At 44.5% G+C, this 21,180-nt stretch overlaps 1 protein-coding gene across 1 annotated transcript in view; it reads left to right on the plus strand.

Annotated features, from left to right (window-relative positions):
• heatr4 (HEAT repeat containing 4) overlaps positions 1 to 21,180 on the plus strand; it is an 84,681-nt gene that overhangs the window by 3,477 nt on the left and 60,024 nt on the right. Inside the window, exons 2-4 of the mRNA XM_041214168.1 lie at positions 3,293 to 3,474; positions 11,619 to 11,780; positions 13,553 to 13,747. Of these exons, the coding sequence (XP_041070102.1) occupies positions 3,293 to 3,474; positions 11,619 to 11,780; positions 13,553 to 13,747 (539 nt within the window). The remainder of the gene's footprint in view (positions 1 to 3,292; positions 3,475 to 11,618; positions 11,781 to 13,552; positions 13,748 to 21,180) is intronic.

The raw sequence follows: 21,180 nt of genomic DNA on the forward strand, positions 1-21,180 counted from the left end.
TACTTTGCACAAAGGAAGATGGTTGTGGTTGTTGGAAGTCAGTCATCTCAGTTCCAGGACATCACTGCAGGAGTTCCTCAGGATCCTATCCTAGGCCCAACCATCTTTAGCTGCTTCATCAATGACCTTCCTTCCATCAAAAGGATGAAGTGGGATGTTCGCTGATGATTGCACAATGTTCTGCACTACTCACGACAACTTAGATACTAAAGCAGTCCATGTCCAAATGCAGCAAGACCTGGACAATATCCAGGCTTGAGCTGACAAGTAGCAAGTAACATTTGCACCCCACAAGAGCCAGGCACTGACAATCTCCAACAAGATAGAATCTAATCATTGCCCCTTGACATTCAATGGCATTACCATCACTGAATACCCCACTATCAAGATCCTGGGGTTATCATTGACCGGAAACTGATCTGGACTAGCCATATAAATACTGTGGCTACAAGAGCAGGCCAGGGCTTAGGAATCCTGCGGCGAGTAACTCACTACCTGACTCCCCAAAGCCTGTCCACCATCTACAAGGCACAAGCCAGGAGTGTGATGGAATACTCCCCACTTGCCTGGATAAGTGCAGTTCCAACAACACTTGAGAAGCTTGCCATCATCCAGGACAAAGCAACCTGCTCGATTGGCACCCCATCCACAAACATTCACTCCCTCCACCACTGACATACAGTGGCAACAGGGTGTACCATCTACAAGATGCACTGCTGGAACTCACCAAGCCTCCTTAGTCAGCACCTTCCAATCCCAAGACTACTACCACCTATAAGGACAAGGGTAGCAGAAAGATCAGGACACCACCACCTGGATGTTCTCCTCCAAGCCATTCACCATCCTGACTTGGGAAATATATTGCCGTTCATTCACTGTCTCTGGGTCAAAATCCTGGAACTCCCTCTCTAACAGCACTGTGGGTGTACCTGCACCACATGGACTGCACTGGTTCAAGAGAAGGCAGTTCACCACCATCACCTCAAGGGCAATTAGGGATGGGCAACAAATGCCAACCTAGCCAGCAACACACTCATACCTTGAATAAATAAAAAAAAACCCAACTTGTGCAATGCCCACCCATCACATGTTAATGGCAATGAATGGGTGGGTGCTTCCTCCAGAGTCATCTCTTTCTCACCCCCACCCTTCCTCAACCTCATGACAGAGCTGTCTTTTTCACTGTCAAGAGGCTGGAAGGACTGATCGTAGTCATAATTTGGGGAGCTGTTAGGGAACAGTTTTCTTTAAAGATATTAATCGTTGAATGGCAGTTCAAACCTTTACAGGAAGCATGGTAGGAAAGAATTTACTTTGATTCATGTAGCTCTGTTTGTAATCTCGGGATGAAACTCAGCCAGTGAAGTGCTGCTGATGTAGAATAACAGCACAGAAGAAAGGCCCATCGTGCATGGACCAGCTCTTCAAAAGAGCTGCCCGATGAGTCCCACTCTCCAACTCCTTCCCCGTTGCCCTTCACATTTTGCCTTTTCAAGTATATATCCAACTTCCTTTCAGAAGTTACTCTTGAATCTGCTTCCACAACCCATTCAGGCAGTCGGATGGAGGAGGTAGCCAACAATTTGAAGTACTATCTTGAAGTACATTTTAAATTCCCTGAACAATTTAATCTATCTTATGTATTCACCTCCCAGATGAAGTCATTCTAGTCTGATTAACCCAGGTCTTGATGCTCTTTGCTCATAACTCAGTGCCCTGACACTGGGGATCTGTTTGAACTTGCATATATCCCTGCTTTGTACTACCAGCCTAGATTGGTTCCTTTTGATGACCACCTTCTCAGTTGGAGACGTCAGGATACCGGGAAACACTGTGCTCGTCATGAAGCTGAGCTTTATGAAATGAATTACTATGTTAAGACTTAACAGAGTAACCTGGTCCAAGCAAAAGGTGTGTTCAAGACGTTTGCTGTCAACACTTGCTATCCTTAGGTCTCAACAAAGCAACTGTCCTTCCAAGACTTGCATCCTCTTTCTCTTGTATTCTCTTTTTATTACTGAATCCCATAATCCTTCTGTGTCATGCTCCCCTGTCGCCCTCCCGTAACCCCCACTAACCCATCATTGACCCCCTTCTAATCTCCCCTACTCTTGTATTTCCTTCTCTCACTTCCCTGTATCTGGATCCTTCCTGTATTCCGTGTCCAACCTTGCTGATGCCTTTCCGAATTGATAGATAGGGTAGGGAGGAAATTCGACAGCTTGCTTTGCTGAAAAGAGTCAAGCCTATTAGACACAAGGGTGCTTTCCTGTTCCTAAAGGTTTGGGCATAATCAGAGTTCCTGGATCAGGCTTCACCATGATGCCTTCCAAGGTCAAATAGCTTGCCAACACTCACTATTCTTGGGTCAGTCATGAATTATGGTAACATACCAGCGAGTGCAGGCCATGGAATGTTACCTGAGAAAGGATAGCAACCAAAGACTTGTATTTATATAGCGCTTTTAACGACCACTGGATGTCTCAAAGTGCATTACAAACAATGAAGTACTTATGAATTGTAGTCACTGTTGTAATATAGGAAACACAGCAGCCAATATACACACAGTGAACTCCCAAAAACAGCAATGTGATAATGACCAGATTATCTGTTTTTTTGCAATGTTGATTGACCAGGACGCCAGGGATAACTCCCCTGCTCTTTAAATTAGTGCTATGGATTCTTTTACATCCACCTGAGCAGGCAGATGGGGCCTTGGTTTAACATCTATCTGAAAGATGGCACCTCCAACAGTGCAGCACTTCCTCAGTACAGCACTGAGTATCTGCCTTGATTTTTGTGCTCTGGCCCTGGAGTGGGACTTGAATTTAGGCAAGAATGCTACCCACTGAGTGGCAGCTGACATAAAAAATGAGAATCATAGAAGTTATAGCACTGGAGGAGGCCATTCAACCCATTGCAGCTTTGTCTGTGCTAGTTCTTCAAATGGAGTATCTACCCTAATCCCGTTTCCCTGCCCTTTCTCATATCCTAAAAGGGAGAGGATACATCTTGTAAACTTGCAGGAACAGCAAATAACTGTGACAAAGAAAGGTTTAAATGCATATCAGTTACTGGTCATCGTTCTGTTTGAGCAGCTATGATTCAAGAAGATTTCATTTTTTTGGGTGAGGAGGGATCTATGCTGGCCCTGATTGGAGTCGTGTTGAAGTTTGTGCCCTTTGCTGTCTCTCTGTTGGAGAGGGAAGACATTCTTATATATCAGGACAAGATATTGATAAGAACATTAGTTATGGCTGGCAGCATGGTGACTGTGATTGGCTTTCCACAGGGTTCCTGGGTTTGAAGTGAGTGCGGACATCATGGAGGAACCTGGAGCTGCAAATCAGACTGCGGCCAACCTGATGGTGAAGCACTTTGAACTCCCTCCAAAGCCCAAGACGGTCCTGAATTCAAAGCTTGGAAAGCATGTTTATTACACAGAAAATGTGTTTGAACAAGAACTGTACACTGGTAACTAGAGGCAGGAGAAACTGCGCACATAACTATTTACGGGATATGCAAAGAGACGGAGCTAGACTTCTAGAAGTACTGCTAAATAGTAACATTCTTATTTACATTCAACACAGATGACACAATCCAATATTGAATTCTAATTCTCCTTTTCATTCTCCCCACCCCCGTGACATTGATCTGGGATTCCAATGAACAAACCCCCTGCCTCTTCATTCCATGTTGTGGTTCAGGCTTTCAATGGATGTGGTCTGACCTGTGCCAGTCATGTTGAGTGTGAGCATATGTTTGGTTGTGTAACTTGGGGTCAACAACTCCCCCTCTGTTCAGTACAGTGGGCAGAATTTTCTGCCTGTCGGGCGGGCGGGCCCGACCCAATCTCCGGTGGGCGGAGGGCCGATCCCCACTGGAGAAGTGGGCCCTGCTGCCATTTTACATGGGCGGGCCAATTAAGGCCCACCCATCGTGACGTCCGGCAAGAAATGCTATGCGCTTCCTGTGCGGGTGGGGGGGATTCCCCAAAAGCGAGAGTGCATGCAAACGAAAGAACGCACATCGCCCTGAGGCAAAGTGCTGCCTCAGGGAGATTGCTGACATATAAAGATATTAAAAATAGAAAAAAAAACTCCCTAACATGTCCCACTCATGTGACAATGCCACATGAGATGGGACATGTTCATAATTAACATAATAACCTTATTAAAATGTTTAAAACCCTACATGAAACCTCATCCCGTTGGTGGATGAGGTTTCATGTTTTTTCTATTACCCGCCGGGGCTCCTGGCCTGCCTGCCAACCTTAAGGGTGGACGGGTAGGTCCTTTAATTGTTTTAATGATCCTCTCAATGGCCTCAATTGGCCATTGACAGGTTGGCGGGCCCACAGCTGTTTTTGCTGTGCCCCCACCTTCCTGAAGATTTAAATGGACTGGGATGATGTTGGGGGGTCCGCCAGCTCGCCGACGGCAAAATTCTGCCCACTGTGTATTGGAGCTTCAATTTATTTGAACGTGGAAATATCACATTCAGACCTGTTACAGGCTAAAATCTCTGTTGCACTTTCACTTAAATCCTATGCACAGGGGTTTACCGGCATGGCAGTACAACAAGCACAGGACATTACTGCTACAAGTAGGTTCATTCAAAAGTCTCAGCTCCTACATTGAGAAAGGTTGCCCCCTGAGTTAATGGCACAGATCACCCAAGAAGTGCTACTGCAATAGTATTTTTGGGTTCCTTGAGGTCTTTCTTTCATGAGTTAGCGACTGCCATCACCTAAACAGACTCAGGAATGAGCTGCAGACACCCTGTCCCCACCAATTGATAGGCCCTTTGTTTGGAGTTAAAGTTTTAAAGTAAGTTTATCTGGATAAAGGATGAAAATAACAGTACGGTTTGACACCTGGAAAGTGCAGAACCTGCGAATATTCCAGGGATAACCGCAGCATGTGGCTGAGGTATGATAAAATAATGTTAAACATTCCTGTTATCACTCAGGGATATGTTAGTGTTTGCTGAGGTGCATTATTATGATCTTTAATGGTATTTGAGGCAATTGTCACCAGTCATTTGAGATCAAACAAAGTCATTTATTGAGGTAAAACATCTTTTTCTGCTCTCCGATATATTAATGGGAGAAACTTTCCCAAACATTTGGAGGTAGGGGGAACAAGAAAATATTGAGAGCACATTGGGTGGCTCACTGACTTTTTCCCTGTTCTGGCCACTTTTCACAGGGACAGGCTATGTGTCTGGATGGCAACCCTCCCACTAGCAGTGGGAAACCAATTAAAACCATTATAGCACCAATTAACTTGCATTTTCCTAGGACAGTGGCATTTTGCCAGAGGCGCAGGGGACCCCTGTCGTTTCTGTAGCAGATCACGTCACAGGAGGTGAGAACGTTGTAAGAGATCAGATTAAATGATTATGCAGAGTGATCTTTAAAAGGGTATATAGGTTTTCATTCAACAACACCTACAAGTAGGTGCTTTCAAGTGGGAGTATTTACCCTGCAGGTGGATCCACCTGATAGTTCTGACCATAGGGACTTTTCTGCCAATTCCAGTATTAGTAGCACACCATCTCATGGCTCCCTCTCCCCCTCTGTTCACATGAGCAGTGCATACCAATCTTGGTGGAGCTGTCAGCTGTCCTTCCCTCCTGTGCCCCGTGCTGTCTTGCTGTCCCTAATTGAATGGTGCTCCCGGAGGCAGCTTCTTAATTGGTCGACTCCAGAAAGATTGAACTGAAGGGCAGACTGCTGACACGAGCAGGTTTGAGACCTGGTAATAGTTCTGACTCTTAAAAGATTTTCAAGTGGATAAAATTCTGTTCATCATCTCTGTTCCTCTGATTTAGGATTGGAGAAGAAACCCATCTTGATTTTCACCTACCTCCATAGCTCTTTTTTAAAAAAAAAGTCTACCAAAAACAGAATTTCTACTTTTATTACTCCTCTTAATAAGTGAGTAGCTGGACCTAACTCATCAATCACTCCCTTGTTTTTAATTCAGTCACAGGATATGGGTCTTGCTGTCAAGGCCAGCATTTATTGCCCTTCCCCAGTTGATCTTGAGAAGGTGGTGAGCTACCTTCTTGAACCACTCCGGTCCTTGTGGTGTAGGTTGCAAGGGTTTTATTACAACTCAGTGGCTTGCTAGAGACCATTTGAAAGGGAAGAGTTGACCAAGCACATTGCTGTTGGTCTAGAGTCACATATAGGCCAAATTGGGCAAGGACACAGATTTCCTTTAAAGGACATTAGTTATCCAAATGGGTTTTTATGACAATCCAGTGGTTTCATGATTACCGTTACTGATGGTTTTATATTTTAGTTCCAGATATATTTAATTAATTAACTAAATTTTAATTCTCCAGGTGCCATGGCTGGGTTTGAACTAATGTCTTCAGATTATTAATCCAGGTCTCTGGTTTACTATAGAGATAAAAACAAAAAACTGAGGACGCTGGAAATCCAAAACAAAAACAGAATTACCTTGAAAAACTCAGCAGATCTGGCAGCATTGGCGGAGAAGAACAAAGTTGATGTTTCGAGTCCTCATGACCCTTCAACAGAACGGAGTAAAAATAGGAGAGGGGTGAAATATACGCTGGTTTAAGGTGGGGGGTTGTGGGTGGGGGGGGAGGGGGTGGCGGTGTGGGGTGTGATTGCAGGGACAAGCAAGCAGTGATAGGAGCAGATAATCAAAAGATGTCACAGACAAAAGAACAGAGAGGTGTTGAAAGGTTGTGATATTATCTAAAAGAATGTGCTAATTAAGAATGGATGGCAGGACATTCAAGGTACAGCTCTAGTGGGGGTGGGGTGAAATAGGACTAACAGGGCATAAAAGGTATAGATTTAAAAATAATGGAAATAGGTGGGAAAAGAAAAATCTATATAAATTATTGGAAAAAACAAAAGGGAGGGGGAGGAAATGGAAAGGGGGTGGGGATGGGGGAGGGAGTTCAAGATCTAAAGTTGTTGAATTCAATATTCAGTCCTCATTTCAGAACTCATTTCTCGTCATCTTGACTCCCTTCTCTCTCCCCTTGTCCAATCCCTTCCCACCTACATCCGTGATTCCTCTGACACCTTACGTCACATCAACAATTTCCAGTTCCCTGGCCCCAACCGCCTCCTCTTCACCATGGACGTCCAATCCCTCTACACCTCCATCCCCCACCAGGATGGTCTGAGGGCCCTTAGCTTCTTCCTCGAACAGAGGCCCGAACAATCCTCATCCACCACTATTCTCCTCTGGCTGAACTTGTTCTCCCTCTGAACAATTTCTCCTTTAACTCCTCTCACTTCTTCCAAACAAAAGGTGTGGCGATGGGTACCCGCATGGGCCCCAGCTATGCCTGTCTCTTTGTGGGCTATGTGGAACATTCCTTGTTCCAGTCCTACTCCGGCCCCCTCCCACAACTCTTTCTCTGGTACATCGATGATTACTTCGGTGCTGCTTCATGCTCTCGTCGGGACCTGGAAAAATTTATTAATTTTGCTTCCAATCTCCACCCTTCCATCATTTTCACATGGTCCATCTCTGACACTTCCCTTCCCTTCCTTGACCTCTCTGTCTCAATTTCTGGTGATAGACTGCCCGCCAATATCCATTACAAGCTTACCAACTCCCATAGCTACTCGACTACAGCTCCTCACACCCCGCTTACTGTAAGGAGTCCATCCCATTCTCTCAGTTCCTTTGCCTCCGTCGCATCTGTTCTGATGATGCTACCTTCAAAAACAGTTCCTCTGACATGTCTTCCTTCTTCCTTAACCGAGGTTTTCCACCCACGGTCGTTGACAGGGCCCTCAACTGTGTCTGGCCCAGCTCCCGCGCATCCACCCTCATGCCTTCTCCTCCCTCCCAGAATCATGATAGAGTCCCCCTTGTCCTCACTTATCACCCCACCAGCCTCCACATTCAAAGGATCATCCTCCGCCATTTCCGCCAACTCCAGCATGATGCCACCACCAAACACATCTTCCCTTCATCACCCCTGGCGGCATTCAGTAGGGATCGTTCCCTCCAGGACACCCTGGTCCATTCCTCCGTCATCCCCTACTCCTCAACCCCCACCTACGGCACCTCCCCATGCATACGCAAAAGATGCTACACCTGCCCCTTCACTTCCTCTCTCCTCACCGTCCAAGGGCCCAAACACTCCTTTCAAGTGAAGCAGCATTTCACTTGCATTTCCTCCAAATTAGTCTACTGCTTTCGTTGCTCCCAATGCGGTCTCCTCTACATTGGAGAGACCAAACGCAAACTGGGTGACCGCTTTTCAGAACACCTTTGGTCTGTCCGCAAGAAACCTCCCTGTCGCTTGCCATTTTAACACTCCATCCTGCTCTCTCATCCACATGTCTGTCCTTGGCTTGCTGCATTGTTCCAGTGAAGCTCAACGCAAACTGGAGGAACAGCACCTCATCTTCTGACTAGGCACTTTACAGCTTTCCAGACTGAATATTGAATTCAACAACTTTAGATCTTGAACTCCCACCCCCATCCCCGCCCCCTTTCCGCTTCCTCCCCCTCCCTTTTGTTTTTTCCAATAATTTATATAGATTTTTCTTTTCCTACCTATTTCCATTATTTTTAAATTTATACCTTTTATGCCTGTTAGTCTTATTTCACCCCACCCCCACTAAAGCTATACCTTGAGTGTCCTGCCATCCATCCTTAATTAGCACATTCTTTTAGATAATATCACCACCTTCAACACCTCTTTGTTCTTTTGTCTGTGACATCTTTTGATTATCTGCTTCTATCACTGCTTGCTTGTCCCTACAACCACACCCCGCCCCCCCACCTTAAATCAGCTTATATTTCACCCCTCTCCTATTTTTACTCAGTTCTGTTGAAGGGTCATGAGGACTCGAAACGTCAACTTTGTTCTTCTCCGCCGATGCTGCCAGACCTGCTGAGTTTTTCCAGGTAATTCTGTTTTTGTCTCTGGTTTATTAGACCAGTACCCTAAACTCAATGTGACTGTTCCCCCATTGTGTAAGGTATAGATAGATAGATAGACCCAATCCATATCAATCACTCCCAATGTAGGATGTAGATAGCTCAACTTATATCAATCACAAATGTTGTGCAGGATATAAATGGACCGAACCCATATCAATCAATCCCATTGTGTAGGGTATACATAGACACAAGCTATGTCAGTCACTCCCATTGTGTACTGGATAGATGAGATGTACACAATCAATGTCAATCGCTGTCATTGTGTATAGTGCCATTGGAGATAATCCATATCATACACTCGCATCATGCAGAGTGCCATTGGACTCAACCCATATCAATCATTCCCAATATAAAAAGTACAAAATGATACAACCCATATCAATCACTCTGACTATATGGGTGCCACTGAATCTAACCTATATCAATTAATGTCATTGTGTAACAGTACACATAGACCCAACTCATTATTCACAATTCTCATTTTATAAGAGTGTTGATGGAGCCAACCCATATCAATCGCTCCCATTATGTAGAGTACCATTGGAGACAATACATATCAATCACTCCCATTATGTAGAATTCATGACCTCTTGTGGTTTTACTGCCTTTTTTCATTGTGACCAGACCCAAAAACAATCTGAACCAAGTGAAAAGGACACTCAGTAGAGCACATGCCTGGACCATGCTGTGTTAACTCAAAAGTTGTTACAATTACGCAGCTCTTCCTTGAGACTTTTCCCTGCCTGGTTGATGCTCTATAACTACAAAACTGAAAAAATAAATTATTTTTATTAAAAGCTTCACTTCACTGAGGAGTCTTCAGGCTAATCTATATCCAACATGCTGCTCTGAAAACGCTGCTCACATTTTACAGCTGTGACAAATTCCACCACACCAGCAGACAATCCATAACGTTCTTAAAAAAAAAATCTATTCATCCTTCCAGGATCTAAATTCATATCTCTGTCAAAAACTAACCAAGTATTCCCTACAAGTATTCTTTTAACATCTTATTTGGTGTATTTTCCAGCATTTTGTAATTTTTTGTGTAGAAACATAGGAACATTAATAAATGAGCAGACCATTCAGTCCTTTGGATCTGCTTTGTGATTTAGCTAGTTTACTCTATACTAGTAGGTTTCCTTGTGTTGAGGACAGTTCAATTTTCAAACACAATGGGATGGATATTTTGCCATGTAGTACAAAATATATGATGAAAACTACTGAATAAGGTACTGAACAAATCAAAATCTGTTTTTATCATGATATTCTGGGCTTTTTACTGGTCTATTCTGTGCAAGCTGTTAATGAGCTGGGATTGCTTGTGTCCAATTGCCTGATGCCCTCAGTTCACCTTGGTACTGACTATGTTGCACTGATCAGTCTGTCTCTGTCCCAATGATATACCTGTCTTTCTCTTCAGCACTGTGTCCATTTTGTAAATGTCTGGATCTCCCTGCAGCACCTGCCCCATTGTGTCTCATCATCTTTCTCCACTGAAGGTTTGTATCTCTCTGTGATTGATCTTTGTAGCTGTGATCTCTCTGTGCAAACTGACTTTCTCCTGGATTTCTCCACATGGATCTGTGTGTCTGCTGTGTTACGTGATTCTAGGATTCAGAGGAAACAGTACTGCAGATTTTGGAAGTTGAAGAGGAGGCCATGGCTGGAGGAACAGTGGGGTTGGGGAGGAAATCAGAAGTTGCAATTTTTTGGTGTGTCCTGCTTTTGGTTCTATTCCATTTGTCTAGGTCTCCTGTTGTCTTGCTGTTTCTGCTGCCTGTGTTTGATCAGCTCCTCCCTCTTTAGTCAGTTTGGGGGTGGAGTTCAGAGCCACACGCCAAGATCTAGGTTCAAGCAACAGAACAGTGGACTGTTCTGGGGAGACTTTTACATGGGGAATGTGGGAATGGATTGAAGCGAAGGTACAATGGAGTGAATCCTCATCCATTCTGTAAGTACAAAATAAACAAGAATCCCCTCACACATTCTGAGAGTAAATCACTGAGGTGGAGAAGTGTTCACATTTTTAAAATTATTTATTCATGCTCGGCCAGCATTTATCACCCATCCCTAACTGCCCTTGTTTAGAGGGCATTTAAGAGTCAACCACATTGCTGTTGGTCTGGAGTCACATGTAGGCCAGACCAGGTAAGGACAGCAGATTTCCTTCCCTAAAGGATATTAGTGAACCAGATGGATTTTTACGACAACCAGCAATGGTTTCGTGCTCATCATCAGACTTTTAAATCCAGATTTTTTTTTATTGCAATCAAATTCCACCAACTGCCATCCCCAGAGCATTACCCTGGGTCTCTGGATTACCTGTCCAGTGACAATGCCATTATGCCACCACTTCCCCCTATACTAAGGGGCGTTGGTTAAAAACTGAAAGTCACCCAGAATGTCATGAGGTTATAGAATAAATTAACGACTTGGGGAAGGACATTGAAGTGGGCAGTTTAAATGGGGACAGAGATAACTCTGTGCTTAGGAGGTGTGGTGGATATGTGGATTTGATCTATTAGAAAGGGGTTAACTGGCTTTTCATGGCTTTGTTCTGTTCCTGTTTAGGTATTAAAGGTGAGATGGGTTGGGGATGTTTGGGTACTAAATTTTGTCTTGCATCATTGAGTTTTGGCCACATGTTTTACATTTCAGGGTCATCCAATGTGGTTCATCACCATGGTGAGAAATACAAGGAGAGAATTATCATGGACAACCTCTCCGAATATCAAAAACACCTCCAGGAATGCTTTCCTCAGTTGCCGGTAGAGTGGACAGAGGACAAAGGGGAGCAAGACAAACAACACACAGCTCCAGGTCTGAGCTCCAGTAAAGCTGGGTTGGTAATCTGGTGTGTTTGTTACACTGAGTGGCAAAATGCTGATTGGTCACCAGTTCCACATTGGAAAGACCGAAGGCATCATCTTTGACTCTGCCACAAGCTCTAGTCCGTAATCTTGGTTGCCTGTTTATGGGATGATGAAAAGCATGCAGCCCCCTATGCACTTTTTCTGGGCTTGCTCCCACGCGTATGAACTAGACCTGCACTACTTTTTAGGAGAGGCAAAAAAGAAGCCCATTCATGAACCTTCCCTCAAATATCTTGGTGACTCATCAAAGCTCCCAAGAGGCCCCAAGCTTAGAATGGTTTATCTCACTTCCCCTCTGCTGTGTTCACAGCTTTTGTCAAACAGGCCTCTTAAGTCCTCCTTAAAGGGTTGCAAAGACTTGTATCTGGAATCACCCTCTGAGAAAATCAATTATCTTCTGGAAAAATAAAACTTCCACGCATCCAATTTTACCTCTGCTTCTTCAGTTTAAATAGATTCTACCTTGCCTCATTATTTCATCCCTACGTTATCAATGGTGTTAATAGTTTTAAATACTTGAATCAGATCCCCTTTCAGACTACACCCCTCCAGTGTATCCGAACCCAAGAATTAAAATCTATCTTGGGGCCTTTCTTTGTCCCTTCTCTAGACCCACAAAGTCCTTCAAGTGGATAGAATGAAACTGTACACACAACTCTGGAGTATTATAAATACAAGCTGCTGTTGCTGCTGCTTTTCTTCTTATTGGTAAATGACTTGGATTTGCCAGGTACTGCAACATCATTATTACCAATAACATCTTGTTGTTACATGCAGTGTTTAATGTGGAAAAATATCCCAAGGCATTTTACAGAGGCAATCAAAAATTGGACACTGAAGACACTTCCATTGTTTCCCCTGAGGTGGAATCATACAGCATAGAAGATGTGCTCTTTGAAAGAGCTGTGCAATTAGTCCTACTCCCCTGCTCTTCTTTCCTGACAGCCCTGCATTTTCCCTCTTCAACTATATACTCAATTCCCTCTTGAAATTAGGACTGAATGTGCTTCCAGCAGCCTTTCAGGCTGTGAATGCCAGATTATCATAACTCACTATGCAAAAAAAATTCACTCCCTCTGGTTCTTTTGCCAATGACCTTAAATCCATGTCCACTGGTTACTGACCCTCCTGCCTATGGAACCAGTTTCTCCTTATTTATTGTATCAAAACCCTTGAATACCACTAGTAAACCCCTCCCTTAGCCTTCTACTTTTAGGAGATTAAATCCAACTTTTTAGTCTCTCCAGGTAACTGAAATTCCTCATCCCTGGTACTACTGTAGAACATCTTTTTACACTTTCCTGACATGCTTCCTAAAATGTGGTGCCCAGAATTGGACACAGTACTCCAACTGAGGCCTAACTAGTGTTTTATAACGGTTAAGCATTAATTGCCCCCTATATGAGTGGCACTATGAAGAAGACAGTTATCTTGCTGCTGTTGACCAGCCAAAGGAGAGAAGTATTTGACACTAAAAAGGCAGCCTAACTCCTTGAGATAGCATAAGTAAGGGAAGAGATAATGAGAGCGGCTTCTGAAGCTAGAGGAAATAGTAGGGCTCAGATGTTGAAAGGAAGAGGAGGAAGAATGATGAGGGATCAAAATTAAGACAGACTTTCAGTAAGTGCATCCTCCAAGAATGGAAAACAGCTTTATTGATGCTCACCTTGTTCTGCCGCAAAGCCAGTGGAAAAACTGATTCTATCTTTACCCATGCAGAATCCAAGAGGAAATGGAAAGGCATGAGAAGGTGGACAGCCCTGCCTACTGTGGCTGATTACACTGTGGAGCAAGGACTGAGACTGCCAGACTACGATTTGGTGGAAATAAAAGTGAAGAAACCTTTTAAAACGCGAGAGGACCTGCAAATGGTGCGCAACATGGTTGCAGGGTGGATCAAAGCTTGGCACATCTGTAAGCTCAGAGAAATTTGGGAAATTATTTCCTCAATTTTCCTTATTTTTCCTCCACAACTGCTGAGAGCACTGTGTCAAATGTTCCATGGGCACTGACTATTTCAGGGGTATGGGTTTTTAATATATTTATTTGTCCTGTTTTGAGCTGCTAGATCTGTTCTCAATCTGTCCCATTTAACATGGTGGTAGTGTCATGCAATATGATGGAGGTGTGAAGACAGGATTGGTCTAAACCAGAGCCCACATGTGGGTTTGGAATTAAGTTCAGGCCAGACTGGTTAAAGATGGCAGGTTCCTTCCCTAAAGGACATTAGAGAACCATAATGGTTTTTGTGATAATCTAAAAGCTTCATGGTCACTTTTACTTCGTAGCCATAGTTGGAACACTTTTTCCATGGAGCTTTTATTATTTAAGGGCCGTACATTTGTTGCAAAGTCTTAATTAATTCTTTAAATGAGTTAGCATCTGTGGAACCTGTACTGCACCGAGAATCAGCAACCGTGAAACCCTTACCTCAGCAAGCATCAGCACCCGTGGAGCTTGTACCTTAGCGAGAGTCAGTGACCACAGAACCCATACCCCAGAGAGAGTCAGCACCCATACCCCAGTGAGAATCAGCACCCATACCCCATTGAGAGTCAGCAACTGTGGAACCCATACCCCAGTGAGAGTCAGAACCCGTGAAACCTGCACTCCAATGAAAGTCAGTCATTGTTGAACCATTATTCCAGCAAGAGTTAGTGCTTGTGGAACCCATACCTCAATGAGAGTTGGCACCTGTGGAATCCATACCCCTGTGAGAGTCAGTGCCTGTGGAACCCATACTCCAGTAAGAGTCAGCACCTGTGGAACCTGTACCCCAGTGTGAGTCAGCACTTGTGGAACCCGTACCCCAGTGAGAGTCAGCACTTGTGGAACCCATACCCCAGTGAGAGCCAGCACCTTTGGAACCCATACCCTAGTGAGAGTCAGTGCCTTTGGAACCCGTACCCTAATGAGAGTCAGTGCCTGTGGAACCTGTATCCCAGTGAGAGTCAGCACCTGTACCCCAGGGAGAGTTGGCACTTGTGAAACTTGTACCCAAGTAAGATTCAGAACTTACTCAGCAATAACTTCCAAAAACCACAACCATCTTCCTCTGTGTTAGTCCTCTGAATACTCGAAACGTCAACTCTTTTCTTCTCCGCCGATGCTACCAGACCTGCTGAGTTTTTCCAGGTAATTTTGTTTTTGTGTCAGCAATAACTTGTTCATTGATGCTCAGTTGCGATTCTGCCAGGGCCACTCAGCTCCTGAACATATTACAGTCTTGGTCTAAACATGGACAAAAGAGCTGAACTCCAGAGGTGAGGTGTGAATGTCTGCCTTTGCAAGGCAGCATTTGACTGAGTGTGATATCAGAGTACCCTAGCAAAACTGGAGTCAATAAGAATCTGAGGGGGAAACTCTCCACTGGTTGGAGTCATTGTTAACACAGAGGAAGATGGTTGTGGTTTTTGGAGGTCAGTTGTCTTAGTCCCAGGACATCACTGCAGGAGTTCCTCAGGGCAGTTTCCCAGGCCCAAACATCTTCAGCTGCTTCATCAGTGACCACCTTATGTCTATCAAAAGATCAGAAGTGAGTAAGGACACTGATGATTGCACAATGTTCAGCACCGTTCACGATAACTCAGATACTAAAGCATTTTGTGCCCATATGCAGCAAGACCTGGGCAATAGTCAGGTTTAGGGAGATAAGTGGCAAGTAACATTTGTGCCACACAAGTGCCAGGCAATGACCAGCTCCAACAAGAGAGAATCTAACCACCTCCCCTTGACATTCAATGGCATTACCATCACTGAACCCCCTACTATCAACATCCTGGGGGTTACCATTAACTGAATTGGACCAGCCATATAAACACTGTGGCTACAAGAGCAGGTCAGAAGTCAGGAATTCTGTAGCATGTAACTCACCTTCCGACTCTTTAAAGCCTGTCCACAAGTCAGGAGTGTGATGGAATACTTTCCATTTACCTGGATGAGTGCAACTCCAAAATCATTCAAGAAGCTTGACACCATCCAGGAAAAAGCAGTCCGCATGATTGGCACCCCATCCACCACCTTAAACGTTCACTTCCTCCACCATTCATGCACAGTGGTAGCAGTGTGCACCGTCTACAAGACGCACTTCAGCAAATCACCAAACTCCTTTGATAGCTTCCAAAACCATGACTTCTATCACCTAGAAGGACAAGGGCAGCAGATGCATAGAAGCACCAATACCTGCAAGTTCCCCTTCAAGCCACACATCATCCTGACTTGGAACAATATCACTGTTTCTTCACTGTTGCTATGTCAAAATCCTGGAAGTTTCTTCATAACAGCTCTGTGGGTGTACCTACACTACATGGATTGCAGCAGTTCAAGAAGGCACCTCACCACCACCTTCTCAAGGGCAATTAGGGATTGGCAAGAAATGATGTCCTAGCCAGCAACCCCCATATCCCATGAAAGAATAAATAGAAAAATTCCTGTAGTATCCATAATCAAGCAAGAGGTTGTTCCAAATGTATTTAATTGTTTTTTTCTAAAAACTAAATTTGGTGGGATCTCTGGCTTATTACTCGAGGCCTCTGGATTACTAGAACAAAAACAGTACTGTTATGATGGACTCCACAGACATTGACCCCCACTGGGATATGTGTTCCATAAGCGCTGATTCTTTCTGGGATACTGGTTCCACTGAAACTGACTCTCTCTGGGGTATGTGTTCCATGGGTGTTGACTCTCTCTGGGATACGGATTCCACAAGCACTGACTCTTACTTGGCTGCAGGTTGCACTGGCGCAGATTCCCACTGGGATTCGGGTTCCACAGGCACTAATTCTCTGTTTGGTAAAGGTTCCACTGATGCTGCCTCGCACTGGGGTACGGATTCCATGGGCGCTGACTCACTGAGGTACATGTTGCACATGCACTGACTGTCACTGGGTTCAACAGGAGCTGACTCTTGCTGGAATATGGGTTCCACAGACATTGACTCTCATTGGGGCGCTGACTCACTGGGATACATGTTGCATAAGCACTGACTGTCACTGGGTTCCACAGGTGCTGACTATCACTGGGTACAGGTTCCAACACTGCTATCTTCAGTGGGGTATGGGTTCCACAGGCACTGATTCTCACTAGGGTAGTGGTTCCACAGCTGTTGACTCTCACTGGGGTATGGGTTCCTCAACAGCTTTTTCAGTAAGGTGCGGTTCCACAGGCACTGACTCACTGGGGTATAGGTGCTGAGTGTCGCTCAAGTACAGGTTGCTTGGGTGCTGAATCTCGGGTACATGTTTCATGGGCGCTGACTCTCACTAGGGTACAGGTTCCACAGGTGCTGACTCTCGATGTGTATATTAGGGACAGGTGAGGGAGGCAAAACTGAACTCCTCTCGCCATCTGTCTGCAAACGGAGGGGGGAGGTGGGGGAGTTTCTTCACAGAGAAGTTCCAGTTCTGTTGGATTCCTGGCAAAATTCATCAGTGCAGAATCCCTTTAAAGTGGGTAGTGATGCAGTGAGATGAGATTGCTGTACATAGACTTGGTCTGCCTGACAGGTGATGGTCAGAGGCTTCCAGGTAAACAGACTTCGAGGGGCTGAGACTTGTTGCAGGTTGCTTGGTCAACCTGGAGTCCTGCTATTGGTCTTGCAAGTTGGAGGCAGCAGACTGCTTCTCCTAGATTCTGAACTGAATATAGAGATTTTAAAATGGTCACTCGGATCAAGTGACCTCCTTCCTCCACAATTATTTCATAAAGGGATGTTTATCTGGTGTCTGGACCTGGTTTTGTTTTATAGCTTATATTGCCCCAGGCTTCAGCCTTTGAAAGAGCCATTATCCATATTAATGACCCTGTTCTGGGTAGCTATTGTCTTGGTAGACTCTTGGATTCCACTAGAGGGGTAAACTTATAAAGATGAAAATGACACCGTTTTCCCTTCTGTAGTTCCTTTTTGAAACGGACCTTGACCGTCCCAGGTATGGATGGTGGCTGTTAGTGCCACTGCAGGTATAACGAGTTTCGTTGTCTACCTCTTTGTTATAGTCTTCCGGTTCGCGGATTATAATGAGTTCTTAAAATGAGATTCCACAAGGATGAGGATGGAAGTCTTTTGTCCTTGTAACTGCTGTTGGAAATTTCCAGAAACTGTGGCCAATCTTGAGTCATGTGACCTGTAGCAGCCATCTTTTGGGTCAGCAAAGTCCATTTTTAAATAAGCAAAAGGAATAAAGTTTGATTTACACAGGTTATGATTTCTTTCACGTATTATTGGCATTTAAGTGTGAGTTCCACTTGCGCTGGCTCTCACTGGGGTACGAGTTCCACAGGAGCTGACTCTCGGTGGGGTATAAGTTCCACATGCATTGGCTCTTGCAAGGATATAGGTTCCACAGGTGCTGACTCTTCGTGAGGTATGGGTTTCATGGGTGCTCACTCTCACCGGGGTACAGGTTTCATGGGTGGCGACTCTCATTGGGTTTCATGGACATTGATTCTTCCTAGGATATGAGTTCCATTGGTTGTGTCTCTCAGTGGGGTTCAGGTTCCAGAGGCGCTGCCTCATTTAAAGAATTAATTCAGAATTTACAACAAATATACATGCCCTTAAAGAATAAAAGCACTATGGTAAAAGTGTTCCAACAGTGGTTAATAAGAGAAGTTAAAAGTACTATATGATTAACTTGGAAGCTCTTAATACTCAGATCTACCCATGAAGTAGTCCCAACGGAACTGCCCACTTTCAGTTGGGACTTCTGATCCTGGCTGAGGCAAAATGGGCCATGGCAACCTCTCCAGATAAGTCCTGCGAGCACAGGAGAGTTGAAGGAAGGAGAGGACATGCACCTTTTTTACAGCACTAGATGCCATACTCGGGTAAGTTTTTAAAGGTGTCAAGTGTTTTACTGAGTGTGAATGAGTGAATGAATGGGTGGTTGGGTGGATGGGTAAGTGGGTGAGTGAGGGGGTAAATGGATCAGGTGTGCAGTCAGGTCGGGGGGTGGGAGTTGTGTTGGGAGGCGCGGTTGGATCGGGTGGGCAGTTGGGTCGGGGAGGTAATTGGGTTGGAGGTGGTGGTGGGAGAAAGAGTCTGGTCAGTTTGGGGTGTTGTCAGTTGTGCTCAGTTCAGTTATGCTGGCTGATATTTAAGTTAGACCAAGCATTAACCAGCATAACATTTCCTGGGGAATTATCCGGGTAAGTCCTATGTATTTGACCCAAGTCTCCACCCCTGAGCTCAGTGTCAGAGTCTTTCACAGAGGGTCCAGATCAGTGGAAATCCACATATTAGAAGTTCAAACTTCCCAGGCACATGTGTGTGTTAGGACTTCTGCAGGATCCTGCCATGCAACAGCAACTTAAGTTCAGATTTTGATGCTCTGGATATTGCTAGATTTGGGCCAATAATATCAAAAAGAGTAGTGAGTCTGAAAATTGCGAGGATTTTTGAATTCAACTAAGTATGACCAAGACATTGATTAAGGGGGGGGATAATGGCCTATGACGAGAGGCTGAATAAATTGGGCCTACACTCTCTGGGGTTTAAAAGAATGAGAGGTGATCTCATTGAAACATTCAAGATTCTGAAGGGATTTTGACAGGGTGAATGCTGAGACATTGTTTCCCCTGGCTGGGGAATCTGGAACATGGGGGTTCAGTCTCAAGATATGTCATTGTTTTTTCTAGAAGCTAAATTTGGTGGGCTGATCATTAAGAATTGAGATGAGAATAAAAATTGAGATGAGAAATTTCTTCACTCAAAAGGTGTTCATCTTTGGAATTCTCTACCCCAGAGGATTGTGGATCCTCCATCGTTGAATATATTTATGGATAGACAGATTTTTGGCACTCAGGGAATTGAGGTGCAGGCAGGAAAGTGGAGTTTAGGCAGAAAGTCAGCCATGACCGTATTGAATGGTAGAGTAGGTCCGAAGGGTTATATGGTCAGCTCCTCATATTTCTTATGTTCTTATGCAATAGAATCCAAAAGACTAGCAAGAGTCATAGGGCAGGAATTCCCCCCCGTCAGGTCGAAGTTGAAGGACGGGCGTGCACAGGCGCATTTCCGATTGGCACTCCCGATTGAGGGTGCGGCGCCATTTTATGGCCCGCCCAGCTCCCTGTGCGGGCGGGGTGGGAGGAAATCCCAAAATCGAGATTGCACGAAAGAGCGCACGCATCTCCCTGAGGCTAAGTGCTGCCTCAGGGAGATTGGCTGTTTTGTGACAGAAATTAAAAATAGAGAAAAAAAAATTCCTGACATGTCCCCTCATGTGACACTGTTACATGAGCTGGGACATAGCCATAATTTTAACAAAAACTTTATTAAAATTTTTTAAAACCTACATGAAACCTCCTCCCGCCTGTAGATGAGGTTTCATGCTTTTTCTAATTCCCGCCAGAGCACCTGGCCTGCCCACCAACCTTAAGGGTTGGAGAGGCAGGTCCATTAATTAGTTTAATTACTCTGTCAATGGCCTCAAATGGCCATTGACAGGTCAGCGGGCACGCAGCTGATTTTGCTGTGCCCCTGCCTACCGGAAAATTTAAATGGGGCGCGGTGACATCGGGAGTTCTGCCCGACATCACCGCGCATCATTCTACGCGTCAGCGAATGGGCCCTGCCCCCTGCTCACCGACGGGGAAATTCTGCCCATAAAAACGGATTGTAAACGGCATGTTAGAAGGAAGAGGTTAAGTTAAGGTTAGAGAGTAAGTGTTAACCTATTACAAGCAGAAACATGAGAAATTATAATGGTGAATAAGGAAGTGTCAGGGACTTCAAACAACTATTTTGTGTCTGCCTTCTCAGTAGAGGAAGCAAAAATCATTTGTGAAATAGTGGAAGATCAAAGGTCTCTTGGAAATGAGGAAAAATGAGGAACTTGGGGATATTACTATTTGTAAAGAAATAGTGCTGGTGAAATTAATGGGACTTAAGTTGACAAATCCCCGGACCTGATGACCTGCACCCAATGATTTCAAAAGAGGTGGCTACAGAGATGGTGGATGCTTTGCTTTTGATCCTCCAGAATTCCATAGATTCTAGAACAGTTCGATGGATTGAAAGGTAGTAAACATAACCTACTATTCAATAAAGGTGGGAGAGAACAAAAGAGAGAACTATAGACCAGTTAACCTGACATCAATAGTAGGGTAAATGCTAGAATCTATTATTAGGAATATGGTAACAGAGCACTCAAGAGAATAATAATATGATTAGGCAGAGTCAACTGGATTTATGGAAGAAATCGTGTTTGACAAATCTGTTTTTTAAGATAAAAACAAAAAAAACTGCGGATGCTGGAAATCCAAAACAAAAACAAAAACAGAATTACCTGGAAAAACTCAGCAGGTCTGGCAGCATCGGCGGAGAAGAAAAGAGTTGACGTTTC

Source organism: Carcharodon carcharias, chromosome 20 (assembly GCF_017639515.1).
Source record: "Carcharodon carcharias isolate sCarCar2 chromosome 20, sCarCar2.pri, whole genome shotgun sequence".
In the NCBI taxonomy this organism is placed as follows: Eukaryota; Metazoa; Chordata; class Chondrichthyes; order Lamniformes; family Lamnidae; genus Carcharodon; species Carcharodon carcharias.